The sequence below is a fragment of the Orcinus orca genome, chromosome X, assembly GCF_937001465.1.
Source record: "Orcinus orca chromosome X, mOrcOrc1.1, whole genome shotgun sequence".
In the NCBI taxonomy this organism is placed as follows: Eukaryota; Metazoa; Chordata; class Mammalia; order Artiodactyla; family Delphinidae; genus Orcinus; species Orcinus orca.
In genome coordinates, this window is record NC_064580.1 from 117,487,121 (window position 1) to 117,501,639 (window position 14,519).

Sequence of the window (14,519 nt, forward strand, 5' to 3'; positions counted from 1 at the left end):
CAGCCCAAGAAGGACATATAGCCATAGGAGGCTCATGGAAAGGTCATTAAAATGTTCAGGGTGCTAAGGGTAGAGGGTCTGCTCTACTCTTGCAGCAAGAGGAGAGGGTTCAAAAAGAAGAGTCCTCTTCAGACTGAGAAGATGAAAGCTGAGAAGATAGGTACCAGTGGAATGGGTAGGATGAACAGGGACTTCACCAAATATGGATCAGTCGCGGGGGGGGGGCATGGCTTCGATTGGACATAGAGAGAAATTTTAGGTAAACACAGGCGCATCTGACTTTCAAGAGCTGATAGGAAATACAGGAAATGTGTTCTTCCAAAAGATGTATCTACAAATGGAAATGGAGAAAAGGCATAGGTAAGTTTATGAATCTGAAATGTGCTCAGTAATGGAGGAGTAGAGGAATTTAGAATGTTTGAGGACCTCGCTATAGAGATCGAGGTTAAGGACAGCCCTATTCTTTCATAACATATCTTTTAGTAGACAGAACATTCCGAAATGAAATATTAGGTCTTTGTGACCTTGGCTAAGGCTCAGTTCCTTCATCTGTAGAATGGGGATAATAATAGCACTACCTCATAAAGTTCTTGTGAAGATAACATGAATTAAAACATGCAGAACAAGAGCTCTACAAATGTTGGCTACTGTTATTATCATTATTATTCTATTATAGAAATAGGCCTTCTTCAGAACGCAGCTTTATAGACTAATTGAGCATGTGCCTGTTTGCCTTATTATTGCGGTAATGATGGGTAAATTAGAGACCAGAAGGGTAAAAGGTTTTCTCTGAAGTAATAAATCCTGAGTACTCCATCTTCCCTATTAATTATCACAAACTCCTAGAAATCGCACGGCTAGTCAATTTCAACATAATGCAAATGTTGCTGACTCTTCTTTTGAAAATGGGTTTTGAGTTGTTTGTTTTGGATACGAGAAAATTTATCAGATGACTTCAATATGCTGTCTTCCATCATTTCTTAAGATTTGCCACTTAATAGCTGTAAAATGCTTGACATTTATGGACTACTAATTAAGTCATCTGCAACGCAGGCCAAGTTGCACTCTGTGGCCATAACTCCAACATCTTTTTTTTTTTGCTCTTCTTTTTAGCTGTGCTTGTCAGGTCATCATAAAGGCCAACTCTTCTTTAGTGCCCACCAAATTGATTAGCAGGATCAAAAGAAAATACATGGCAACCTCACTCATGGAAACTTCACACCAGATCAGTTGACGTTATTAGTAAAGTCTGAACACGTTGCAGTGAAAAAACGAGGTAATTTCCATTGGGTATTTCCATATAAATTCACTCTTTGTTATAAAGCTCCAAATGCATACATAGTAAGAGATTCTGCCTTCAGAGGGGGAGAGAAACTGTCTTCAATTTCCTTTCCACAGCCTCAGTGCTCATCTTGCCCTGGCAACCTTTCCACCTGGAAGAGCTTTAAAAACGAGTGCCAGAGGGGTTACCAGAGACCATCGATCCACTCTGGATATTAGCAGCGGCCAGTTCATCAATGGAGTGGGCGGACTGTTTCTCTTGCTTAAATACACCAGAGAGGGAGAAGAAGGCGTCTTACATCCTCACTCAGAGAGAAAACTGGGATGGTTGGGCAAGGCTGGCTGGCCCGCTTCTCCGGCCACCCTGATTTCTGGAATCAGGGTCATAAACCTCGTGGGTGGTCAGTAAAAACTGGGACCTTGGGAATTCCCTGGTGGTCCAGTGGTTAAGACTCCATGCTCTCACTGACGTGGGCCCAGGTTCGATCTCTGGTCGGGGAACTAAGATCCTGCAAGCGGCGTGGCGTGGCCAAAACAACTACCTCCCCCCGCAAAAAAAAAAAAAAAACCCTGGGACCTTACCACATAAACTTAGCTCAGGACATGTCTCCCTTAATGTGACAACACTTGGCAGCAAAACCTTGCCGTCAGCATCAACAAGAGAACAGAGCACCCTGGTCTGTACTACCGATGACGAATACACTGAGTTTACTACAACCGAATCCACCCCAGAGCCCATTAAGAAGGGAGGCGCCACCAGAAAAAGAAGCCAGCCTTTAGCCTCCTGTCACTGCACCTCAAACTATTAACAACTGCCACTCAAAAGGAAGGCAATCGACAGGTGGGGACTGATTTGACTTTTTACACTACATCCCTTTGCGTGGCTTGATTTTTTTCAATGCCTATGTACCATTTTAATAGAGCCACAGCAGAAAAACTGGCCCATCAAGTGGTAGTTTTAAGGCAAAGGACCAAATGTGAGATCGTACTGGGAGCCTTATTTAAAAAAAAAAAAAAAAAGATTCCATTTAATGTTATTTTCAGCCTGGTTTAAATTGCCTGGTAGAAAACTTTCCCCTTTTATTAGCTGATGTTTATGTGCAGGGTAATAATGTTGGGTGATAATGGATGTTCATGAAACTTTTAAGTGCCTTTTGCCCTTTCAAATGTGCATACATTTTCTCTGTAGAGCCCAGAAAGTGCAAAGCTGAAGAAACAGCCTCTAAATACAAAGGGACATATAAGTGGCTCTTAACCCACCCTACCGAGACAGCCCAACTAGATGCAGAAAAAATCAGGATGGAAACGCTACTAGAATCTGGTATGTACCAGCCGAGTTCTAATTGAGCGTTCAGATACATAAAGGTCTGCTTAATTGGGAGCATGTTTCCATGTCATTTGAGCATGCTCCCTCCCTTTCTTTCTTTTACCTTGTGGACCTACTTAAGCATACACATGCCATATAATAACATTCCAGAAAAAATTTCAAAACAGAAGAGAAAAAAAAAGCTCCCATAATCCCACGACCTGAACACAGCTGTTTTTAAGTTGTATTTTTCCATTTGGCCTTTCACCGTATGCCCTTTAAATTGTATGTAGTGGTATTCACCGTCCTTATAGCACTAATGTCATTCACCCTTTCACTCAATGGTTTATCAAACGTTTTCCATGCTTTACATTCATCTTCTTAATGACTTTTTCAAAAACCTGCCTCAGAAGCTACCTCGTTGATGGGCCATAATAATTTACTAAATCACTCTTCTATTGTTGACTTTAACATTTTCCTTTTTGAAATAATCAGCCCCTCTTTTCCTACTCTCTGCTACTGGTTTATGCCATTAACTTAAGTGGGCAGGCCAGAGGGGCAGCAGGTTTTGACAAAAGCTTAAAAATTCTCTTTTGGAGGGTGACATCTTGGACTGGGTCGTACCTCTTCCTGCCTGCATCTAATCACTTAGCAAGTCATGCAGCTTTTGTGGTCATAACCAGAGCTCACATCTACCCTTTCTTCTCCTACCCCACTGCCACTCCCTGGGTGCCTACGATTAAAGTAGTCTCCTTGCCTTCTAACTGCCCACTACCCCCCCAGCTACACTCCACCAGCGTGATTTTCCTAACGTATGGCTGTCATCGTTCCAATCTCCCACTCCAGTTCCATATTGCCTCAAGAATTAAGTCCAAACCCCTAACGTACTCAAGACCTGCAGGCTCCTTTCCCTAACATGCGCTCCAGCCAACAAGGGCCATTGCCACTGTGGACTTGCATCTCTTTCTCTGCTTGTGCTATTTGCTCTGCTTGGTTGGAGGAGTGGCGGACACTTTCTCCATCTCTGTCTTTTTAGCGTCCAGCTCAGCTCAAAAGTTGCAAATAAGTTCTCCTTGATTGATGGTTCAACAGATTCTGTTTTGTTTCTACACTTTTTCCATCTCATATCTTGCCTAATAAATGTAGTTACATTTACAGTCTCAAAGCACCAAGTTACAAGCTCCTCAAGGGACGAGACCTTGCCCTGTTTGTCTGTAGTACCTACTACCAGTCCTAGAACACAGAAGGTTCCCAATAAACGTGTTAGCTGATTTGAAATGAACTGGCTTGAATTGGATGGGGCATAGTGGAGGGTGGATGATGAAGGCCAGTGAGTCACAGAGGGTGCTATACTAACTGCCTTGAGTAAATTAATATGCTGAAATAGAGACCACAATTCTAACAGGAATTCCCTCTTAAAATGAGGGTAAGGGGCAAAAGTGAGGGTAGGAGTCATGTCCAGAGAGGCAAAAATCTCTGCCTTGACTCTCGGTCCGATGGATGTGGCCCTGCTCCATCTCAGCCTCTCTTGCCTGTTTATACCTCCTGCATGGGGACCCTAGATTCACTTGCTCCCCAAGAGCAAAGTTTTCTTCACTGTACAAACACTGGGCTACGACCTTTGCTATCTCAGCCAGGAGGCTGGGAATGGGCAAAGGGGAGGCATGCCAAGGACACACCGTGTTCCTTCACCATTCGCTTTCAAAGTATTCTGGCCTCATCTTCCAACCATGAAGCTTTTTGTTATCTCTCCTCTCTTTTTCAGCTCAATCAGTATCAACACTGGCAAATCTCACTGGGAAAAACCAAAGTTTAAACAATGCAAATTGCTTCAAGCGCTTCCTAATAAGATTGTGGACCTTGCTAATATTACAATAAGTGACGGTAAGACTGTTCTGTACACATTAGAGAAATAATGGAACTCAGTTAGTTTGTCTACTTGACCTGAGACCAGAGAGAGTACGGGTAAACCACCCACAGAAAAACCTACCTGACAACAATCCAATTTCAGAAATGAGGTAGTTACATTGGTGGAGGTGGGAGTGGAGCATGAGAAGTCAGAACGGTCAGTGTTTTTTGTTTTATAATGTTTTTTATTTTATAATTGTTGGCTAATTATTTTTTGTTTTATTTTAATTTTTTAAAAGTTTTAATAGGTAATACTTCATATAGTTCAATATTGAAAAAATAAAGAAGTGTATGCAGTGAAACCTCTCCCTCCCACTGCTAACACCAGCCATTCAGTTAGTATCCGAGGAGATATCTATGCATCTATAAGGAAATGCGTGTGTGTGTATTCTTCTTCCCTTTTTGTATGCAAAGTGGAGCGTGCTATACATGCTGTTCTGCACCTTGCTTTTTCCTCTTAACATTATATTGCAGATATTATCATACTAGTATATGATAATATAATATACATTCTTTTTTTCACTGAGTTGTATTAACTGCATGAATATGCTACAATTGATTTCTTTAACCGTTGCCTGCGGATGGTAATTTAACTTGATAATTACACTTTACTTTTAAAATACTGCTGTAATGGATATCATGCATGTGTCATTTTGTGTAAGTATGGTATGCTTGAAGCATAAATTCCTAAAAGTAGAATTGCTGGGTCAGTCATACTTTTCTTTAAGATAAATTATCTTTTATTTGCTATGCCAAAATTTTTTTGAATTGATAAAGCTAGACTTTACATTATCATTTCACTTTTTTCTTATTTGTCTTATTTCTTTTAGTATTTTTATTTTATTTTTTAATTTTTTTAATGGTTTTCCTTTTTTTTCTTTTAGTATTTTTAAAATTGAAGTATAGTTAATTTACAATGTGTTAGTTTCAAATGTACAGCAAAGTGATTCAGTTATACATGTGTAAATATATATATTCTTTTTCAGATTCTTTTCCATTATACGTTATTAAAAGATATTGAGTAGAGTTCCCTGCACTATACAGAGGGACATTGTTGTTTATATATTTTATATACAGTAGTTTGTATCTGTTAATCCCAGACTCCTAACTTATCCCTCCTCCCCCTTCCCCTTGGGTAACCATAAGTTTGTTTTCTAAGTCTGAGTCTGTTTCTGTTTTGTAAGTTCTTTTGTGTCATATTTTAGATTCCACATATTCGTGATATCATATGGTATGTGTCTTTCTCTGTCTGACTTACTTCACTTAGTATGACAATCTCTAGGTCCATCCATGTTTCTGCAAATGGCATATTTCATTCTTTTTTATGGCTGAGTAATATTCTGTTTTATATATATATATATATATATATATATATATATAGTATCTTCTTTATCCATTCATCTGTCAATGGACTTTGAGGTTGCTTCCATGTCTTGGTTATTGTAAATACTGCTGCTATGAACATTGGGGTGCATGTGTCTTTTCAAATAAATCATACTTCTGATGGTGTCAAAATGCTCTCTGTAATAATTGCACCAACTTATACTCCCACTTGCAAAGTGTGAAAGTGCCTGTTTCAGAACATCTTCAAATCAACACAGCATGCTATCAGATTTTAGGATCTTGATTTGATAAGTATCAGTTAATCTCAATGTAGTTAAAATTTTTTATGGAGGTACTGACATCATAAAATTCAGCCATGTAATGTGTACAATTCAGTGTTTTTTAGTCTATTTGCTAGATTTTGCAACCATCACCACTAATTCTAGGACATTTTAATTACTCCTAAAAGAAACCCCATACATGTTAGCAGTCAATCTCCATTCTCTCCTCCCCCCAACCCCTGGAAACCTCCAATCTACTTTCTTCCTTCTTTTAATTTTATTTTATTGTAGTAACTACACTTTATGTAGATATACCTTCTTGACATTTTTTTTTACATCTTTATTGGAGTATAATTCCTTTACAATGGTGTGTTAGTTTCTGCTTCGTAACAAAGTGAATCAGTTATACATATACATATGTTCCCATATCTCTTCCCTCTTGCGTCTCCCTCCCTCCCACCCCCCCTAACCCACCCCTCCAGGCGGTCACAAAGCACCGAGCTGATCTCCCTGTGCTATGCGGCTGCTTCCCACTAGCTACCTACCTTATGTTTCGTAGTGTATATATGTCCATGCCTCTCTCTCACTTTGTCACAGCTTACCCTTCCTGCTCCCCATATCCTCAAGTCCATTCTTTAGTAGGTCTGTGTCTTTATTCCCGTCTTACCCCTAGGTTCTTCATGACATTTTTTTTTCTTAAATTCCATATATATGTGTTAGCATATAGTATTTGTCTTTCTCTTTCTGACTTACTTCACTCTGTATGATAGACTCTAGGTCTATCCACCTCATTACAAATAGCTCAATTTCATTTCTTTTTATGGCTGAGTAATATTCCATTGTATATATGTGCCACATCTTCTTTATCCATTCATCCGATGATGGACACTTAGGTTGTTTCCATCTCTGGGCTATTGTAAATAGAGCTGCAATGAACATTTTGGTACATGACTCTTTTTGAATTATGGTTTTCTCAGGGTATATGCCCAGTAGTGGGATTGCTGGGTCCTATGGTAGTTCTATTTGTAGTTTTTTAAGGAACCTCCATACTGTTCTCCACAGTGGCTGTACCAATTCACATTCCCACCAGCAGTGCAAGAGTGTTCCCTTTTCTCCACACCCTCTCCAGCATTTATTGTTTGTAGATTTTTTCATGATGGCCATTCTGACTGGTGTGAGATGATATCTCATTGTAGTTTTGATTTGCATTTCTCCAATGGTTAGTGATGTTGAGCATCCTTTCATGTGTCTGTTGGCAGTCTGTATATCTTCTTTGGAGAAATGTCTATTTGGATCTTCTGCCCATTTTTGGATTGGGTTGTTTGTTTTTTTGTTATTGAGCTGTATGAGCTGCTTATAAATTTTGGAGATTAATCCTCTGTCAGTTGCTTCATTTGCAAATATTTTCTCCCATTCTGAGGGTTATCTTTTGGTCTTGTTTATGGTTTCCTTTGCTGGGCAAAAGCTTTGAAGTTTCATTAGGTCCCATTTGTTTATTTTTGTTTTTATTTCCATTTCTCTAGGAGGTGGGTCAAAAAGGATCTTGCTGTGATTTATGTCATAGAGTGTCCTGCCTATGTTTTCCTCTAAGAGTTTGATAGTTTCTGGCCTTACATTTAGGTCTTTAATCCATTTTGAGCTTATTTTTGTGTATGGTGTTAGGGAGTGATCTAATCTCATACTTTTACATGTACCTGTCCAGTTTCCCCAGCACCACTTATTGAAGAGGCTGCCCTTTCTCCACTGTACATTCCTGCCTCCTTTATCAAAGATAAGGTGACCATATGTGCTTGGGTTTATCTCTGGGCTTTCTATCCTGTTCCATTGATCCATCTTTCTGTTTTTGTGCCAGTACCATACTGTCTTGATTACTGTAGCTTTGTAGTATAGTCTGAAGTCAGGAAGCCTGATTCCTCCAGCTCCGTTTTTCGTTCTCAAGATTGTTTTGGCTATTCAGGGTCTTTTGTGTTTCCATACAAATTGTGAAATTTTTTGTTCTAGTTCTGTGAAAAATGCCAGTGGTAGTTTGATAGGGATTGCATTGAATCTGTAGATTGCTTTGGGTAGTAGAGTCCTTTTCACAATGTTGATTCTTCCAATCCAAGAACATGGTATATCTCTCCATCTATTTGTATCATCTTTAATTTCTTTCATCAGTATCTTACAATTTTCTGCATACAGGTCTTTTGTCTCCTTAGGTAGGTTTATTCCTAGATATTTTATTCTTTTTGTTGCAATGGTAAATGGGAGTGTTTTCTTGATTTCACTTTCAGATTTTTCATCATCAGTGTATAGGAATGCCAGAGATTTCTGTGCATTAATTTTGTATCCTGCTACTTTACCAAATTCATCGGTATTTGTTTTTCTCTTTCTGACTTACTTCACTCTGTATGACAGACTCGGCAGGCGGATTCTTAACCACTGCGCCAACAGGGAAGCCCCTGCATGATGTTGTTGATGATCGCTATTAATTGTTGTTATTTACACTTAATAGCTCATCTACTTCTCACAAGAAACCAAGACTCAAAGAGTGCTGTGATCTGAATGTTTGTGTCCCCTCAAAATTCTTGTGTTGAAATCCTAACCCCCAAGGTGATGGTATTAGCAAGTGGGTCGTTTGGGCAGTGATTAGGTCATAAGGCTGGGGCCCTCATGAATGGGAATTATGCCCTTATAAAAGAGGCCCCAGAGAGCACCCTCACCCTTTCCACCATGTGAGGACACAGCAAGAAGGTGCCATCTATCAACCAGAAAGCAAGCCTTCACTAGAACCCAACCATGTAGGCATCTTGATCTTGGACTTTCAGCCTCCAGAACTTTGAGAAATAGATTTCTGTTGTCTATAAGCCACTTAATCTGGACTTTGTTATAGCAGCCCTAACAGACTAAGACAAAGAAGTTAAGTAGTTTTGCCCAAGGTCACACAGCTAGGAAGTGGCATAGCTAGGAATCAAACCCAGGATGTCTGACTCCAAAGTTCAAGTATTTAAGAGGTTAATACCTGGGTGTGTTTGCATTTTTCTAAGGATGCTATCCAAAGAAATGCATTTCTAATGGTCAAATTTTCACAGAGTTATTTTGGGGGAGGTTGTACTGAGCCAGCTTAAACATACCACATACCAACTCAAATATAACACATTATCTCTAGCTATGTCTGTATGATGCTCAGTTCTCCTGGAATTCCATAACTGCTCCCCCTCTATCTAAATTCTATTTGTTCCTGTGGGCTTAGCTCAAATTCCACCCAGGAAGTTTGCCTGGAGTTCATGAGTCCCTGCTCTTGTCCTCACCCCCCTGCTTGTATTCTTGTCTTACACCTCTGCCTAGCTTCTAGATTGGTATTCCCAAGGAGGTTGTGGCATATATCATGGCTCAGGCATGTTTTATTTTCATGGCACCTAGCACAAGGCTAGGTACCCAACAGGTTTTCAGTAGCTATATATTTATTAGACCTTTTTTTTTAACGGAAATAATAGGTTGGACCCAGGACAGGCCAGTTAAGGAACAAATAATTTTAATAAAAATTAAGAATGTGGTTCATAGCACTCAGGCCATTTTGGTGAGCTTGTAATTTCTCTGTATCATCTCAGATGCCATTATTTTAGTCTTAGCTTCTCTCCTTTCTTCAGAGAGCTGTGCTTGTTTTTGTAGAATAAAAGATAAACCTGTTTTGCATAGATTTCACACCTAATAAGTCATTTTTATTCACTAACACCTTCCACTGAAAGAGATTAAAGATCTTTGCCAAAATTAGCCTTCAGACGTCATAGTGCTAGATGAAGGAGGATTAGAAGTAGCCTACCATCAATTTCAGAACCGGAAGGGTCCTTATAATTCATCGTGTCCCATCTCCTCATTTTACCAATGAGGATATTGAGACCCAGAGAGGGGAAGGGACCTGCTGGAGGTGACACAGTTTATTCATTTATTCACCCAGTTATTTATTCAGTTAGGAAATATTTATTAAATTCCTACTGTGTGTCTTGTGTGGTGCTGGATGGTGGGGGGAGGTTCTCACATGGAAGGGGGTGACCTGAGGCTGGGACCTGGGCCACTGTTTTGGGGGAGTAAGCACTTACAAGAGATGCCACCGTTTAACTACATCCCATCCCCCCCCCAAGTTCTGAGTCTCACAGCCCTGCTTTCACACTGCTTCTTCTAACATCTTTTAATCAAAATCTTAACTGTCATTACAACATACTACCTTAAGGATCGTTGATAAGACACCACTCCTGGAAAACACGTGCCTCCCCTTCCACCCCTCCACTCGCGGGCAGTCCTCGGGGAGAGGGACAAAGCACGAGGCAAGTACAATACGGCACAGGGGCTCTGGAAGCACAGGGATGGCATCTACCCCTGTGTGGGAGCTCAGGAAAGGCCAGCTGTAGGAGAGGCATCAGCTGAGACCCGAGGTTGAGTACCAGCTAGAAGATGAAAAAGGGTGAGGAAAGGAGGGAGGAGTGTTTCCGGCAGAGGACACTGCTTCTGTAAAGGTTCAGAAGTGAAATAGGTACAACTGGAGCCTAGAGCCAGAAGGTGGAAGAGTGAGCAATGGTTTACTTCCTTTCCCTGAACAGCCGCCATTTTGTAAGTCAAGGAAATAAAGCCAGAGAGCAGGTTAATTCAACCCTGGGTCGCAGTGTGTTTCTCCAACTTTGGCCTTTTCACTACAGAAAACTACATCTCTTAGACTAAGTTGGGAGGGTTGTCGTGTGCCACAAATAAGACCCTGCGCAGACAAATAAATATTTTAAAAAAACATTGGCTACTTAACAGATGTGATTCCAAGACTTAATGAAAATTGTCCCATTCCAGGTAGCAGAGGTGTATTGTAATTGGGGCCTTCTAGAAATAATGCCTTAGCCTAAAGGGATAAATAATATAGTGGGTTTCTAGAACAATGGCAGATTGGCAGGGGAGTCACTGGGGGGGCATGTGGATCTTTTGGTTGTCCCATCACTCTAAATGATATTTAATTCCGTTTATTTTTGAGGGAGGCAAACCACTTCATTCAAAATAATGGAACATTTTTATCCTTTGATTTTCCATGAAGAGCATTAAAATATGTATTAATTATCACCAAAGGATTAAAACCATAGTCGTATGGCATAACATAAAGAATATATTAATAAACGATCAAATTTAGCCGTGGTATAAGAATGAACTACTATTCCATTCTTTGATGTTAATGTATGTCCAGTGTGGAGTCTTAATAGCTTCCTTCATTGCCAATCTAAAAGACCATATGGTACAGCACATTTTTCATGGACCTTAATTCTAGTAGGGAAGAAGGAAGAGTGGGAGAGGGAACTTAAACAGAAATAGATACGAAATGAAGCATGTTTAATGGGTAAGATCTCTTCATTCTGGCTGGGGCCACAGCTCTCCAAGCATCCCCCATAACCAATTTCTCATTGCCCTCCATTTCCTTGGAGATTGCAAGAGTGTTTCAGGAATGTTCACTAGGCCTAATGATAGGCGGCTCAATCTTGTATCCATAAGGCTTGACCTCAGCTGTGAGCCTCAAATTCCACAGTTCCACAAGAAACACCCACCTCACATCAGACCTGCATTGACCATCTACGGTCCCCTCCTGGACTTTGCACCAGAAGGACGTGGCAAATTCTTATGTTACCAAATGCTTTAAAGGACACATACCAGTTCACCATGCAGCAGTAACATACTATTTTCTCACTTGTAAACCCCAAGATTCTTGGGGTTCGTTTTAAAACCAACTCACAAACGGTCCGTGTGTGTGTGTGTGTGTGTGTCTAGTGTTTGAGAAAACATTGAGAAGAAAACACTTGTGTGTAGTTGTCATTGTATGGTAACGATCACAAGGAAAGGTATTTGCCTCTGATTTTTCTTTTTTCTAGAATTATGATCAAGTTCACTGTGCCTTTTGGGACCTTGAGAATAACAGTAAGTATTTTTCTTAGCAAGCTTTGGCCTTGGTTCTCAATGAGACTTTGCCCCTGACCATGTTGCTATCTGGCAGTTACATGGGAGCGAGTTGTACTGAAGTTATTGTCTTATCAGACCCTACAGGGGACTCTGAGTGACCAAGATACAAACATGAGTTTCATATCTAATTAGGGCATGGGAGTTTTTGTAAAACTTTCTTTTTGAGAAGAGACTTATTTTGGAGATCAGGGGAAAAAATCACATAACTCAGCAAGCTGGAAGAAACAAAGTTGCAAGACCCAGTACAGAGCAGTCCTGAGCTGTTTGAAGAAAGTTAAGGGATGAAGATCTGGCTCTCTTTATCTGTCTTTCCCATTAGACTGGCCACATTTTTCCTTCTTCTCTTCTACATTGACTGTGTGACCTTGGATGGTCCATTTACTCTCTAGGGGCTTCAATCTTTTTATCTTTTCACGAAGGGAATAAGACTTTCTAGTTGGTCTCGAAGGGTCCTTCCTGCTTGGCTGGGTATGAGTCTTTGGGGACCATAAGAGAAGGGGTCGTGGAAATAATGCCATTTGCAGCAACATGGATGGACCTAGAGGTTGTCACACTGAGTGAAGTAAGTCAGATAGAGAAAGACAAATACCATATGATATCGCTTATATGTGGACTCTAAAAAAAATGGTACAAATGAACTTATTTACAAAACAGAAATAGAGTCACGGATGTGAAAAATTTGATTTTTTACATGGTTACCCGGAGGGAAAGGGGGGAGGAATAAATTGGGAGACTGGGATTGACATATACACACCACTATATATAAAATAGATAACCAACAAGGACCTACTGTATAGCAAAGGGAACTCTACTCAATATTTTGTAATAACCTATATGGGAAAAGAATCTAAAAAAAGTGGTTATATGTATATGTATAACTGATTCACTTTGCTGTACAGCAGAAACTAACACAATGTTGTAAATCAACATTAAAAATTTAAAAAAAAGAGAGAAGGGGTCGTGGAAGGGGATTGCTGAATGGGTTCCTCTTAAGCTTGTCATTGCCATTGGAATCTCCAGGGATATAGCCAAATCTCAGAGAATTCCACACAGAAGCAATTGCCCCTGGAATGTCAGGAGTGGCTCTGGGACCAGGCCTTCCACCTGTGGAAGCTCTGCCTGGGACTTTTCCTTTTTTTAGTATCCTCGGAGTTCTGGGGGAAAAAGGGGGAAATCCTCTTCCCATTCGACTCCCTGGCATGTGGAATACTACTGCTTTCCTATAACAGAGATAGCGCTGTCCTTTTCTGGTCCCCTCCAAGTCGCCCAGGATAAGATTTCCGTAAAATGGTAGGCTTTGTTCCCCACAGCCTCAGTAAGTTGATCTGTGTGTTCATAATGCCTCTTGCTGGGCTCCTCCCAGGTCATCTTTGGCCCCTACCCCTCTGTCCATGGATCCAGAACTTCTGGGATCTATTATCATTATCCTGGATGGACAAATTTTGACCACACTTAGATGCCTGCCCTAGGATAACCCCTCTGGTCTAGTACTACTCTGGAGGTTTTACTCTAAACCTGGTCTAGTACGCAAGCTCTACAGGTTCTTGAGGTATGTGGGTTAGTTCTAGAACCCTGAATATGCTTAGGAGTGAGAAACTAGGCAGGTGGCAAATAGACCAGAGGCTTTAATTGGCCCTGAGGAGTTCCAGACCATCATCTGGCTTAAATGCAAAGCACTTGAGACCATTTGAATTCTGGGTTGAGCTGGCTGTTTCAGATGTTTATTCCAGTCCCACCAAGGAGGCCCACGTGTCAGCCTATATTCCATAGCTCATGCCCTTCAAAAAGTTCTAGATCTACCTGTTTCCCCTTTGTGCTCCTTGAAAAAACAGTCCTTACTCTGTCATTCCAGCATGGTGGTAGAACTGTTGTTCATCATTGAAGTCTGTCCTAATCTGCAGAAGAATGGGAAAAGTGAGAACCAAAGAAGTTATGCCATTTACGAAGTTCCCCACAAGTCACTTTTGCCTATTAGACTTAATTTAATTTCAGTGTTCAATTATACGGCTATCCTGCTGCCTTAACAAACGATACTAATTATAGCACACTTTGGAAAGGTACATATAATGAAAAGTTAAACATTTCTGAGAAAAGCAAAATTGCTTTGAAATTCCCTTCTGTCGCTTGCAGATGGGCAAGGTGGACGTCAGGCTGCAAAGTAAAGGAAACAAACCTAAATTACACAATCTGTCAGTGTGACCATCTCACCCATTTTGGAGTCTTAATGGTGAGTTGTCTCTCAATCACTCCTTGATAGAATTTTGACAACTTTTTATTAGATTACAGACCAGAAATATATGTGTGAACTAAGTTGTGGAAAAGTTCCACGCAAGTGGAAAAACAGCCCCCTACCTTGTTCATTCAAAGTAGAGCAAATTGAAACAAATATTTATTTTTCTCCTTATAAAATTAATGCCTGCTTGTCAAAATTCAAACATTACAGAAAAGGTCCCTAT

The 14,519-nt window shown here is 40.3% G+C and overlaps 1 protein-coding gene across 1 annotated transcript in view; it reads left to right on the plus strand.

The window, feature by feature from the left end:
- The window catches only part of ADGRG4 (adhesion G protein-coupled receptor G4), a 97,768-nt gene that overhangs the window by 25,624 nt on the left and 57,625 nt on the right, over positions 1-14,519 (plus strand). Inside the window, 9 exon segments of the mRNA XM_004278747.1 lie at positions 1,114-1,181; positions 1,184-1,276; positions 2,471-2,554; positions 2,557-2,602; positions 4,353-4,471; positions 11,535-11,590; positions 11,976-12,021; positions 12,500-12,512; positions 14,203-14,290. Coding sequence (XP_004278795.1) covers positions 1,114-1,181; positions 1,184-1,276; positions 2,471-2,554; positions 2,557-2,602; positions 4,353-4,471; positions 11,535-11,590; positions 11,976-12,021; positions 12,500-12,512; positions 14,203-14,290 — 613 coding nt within the window.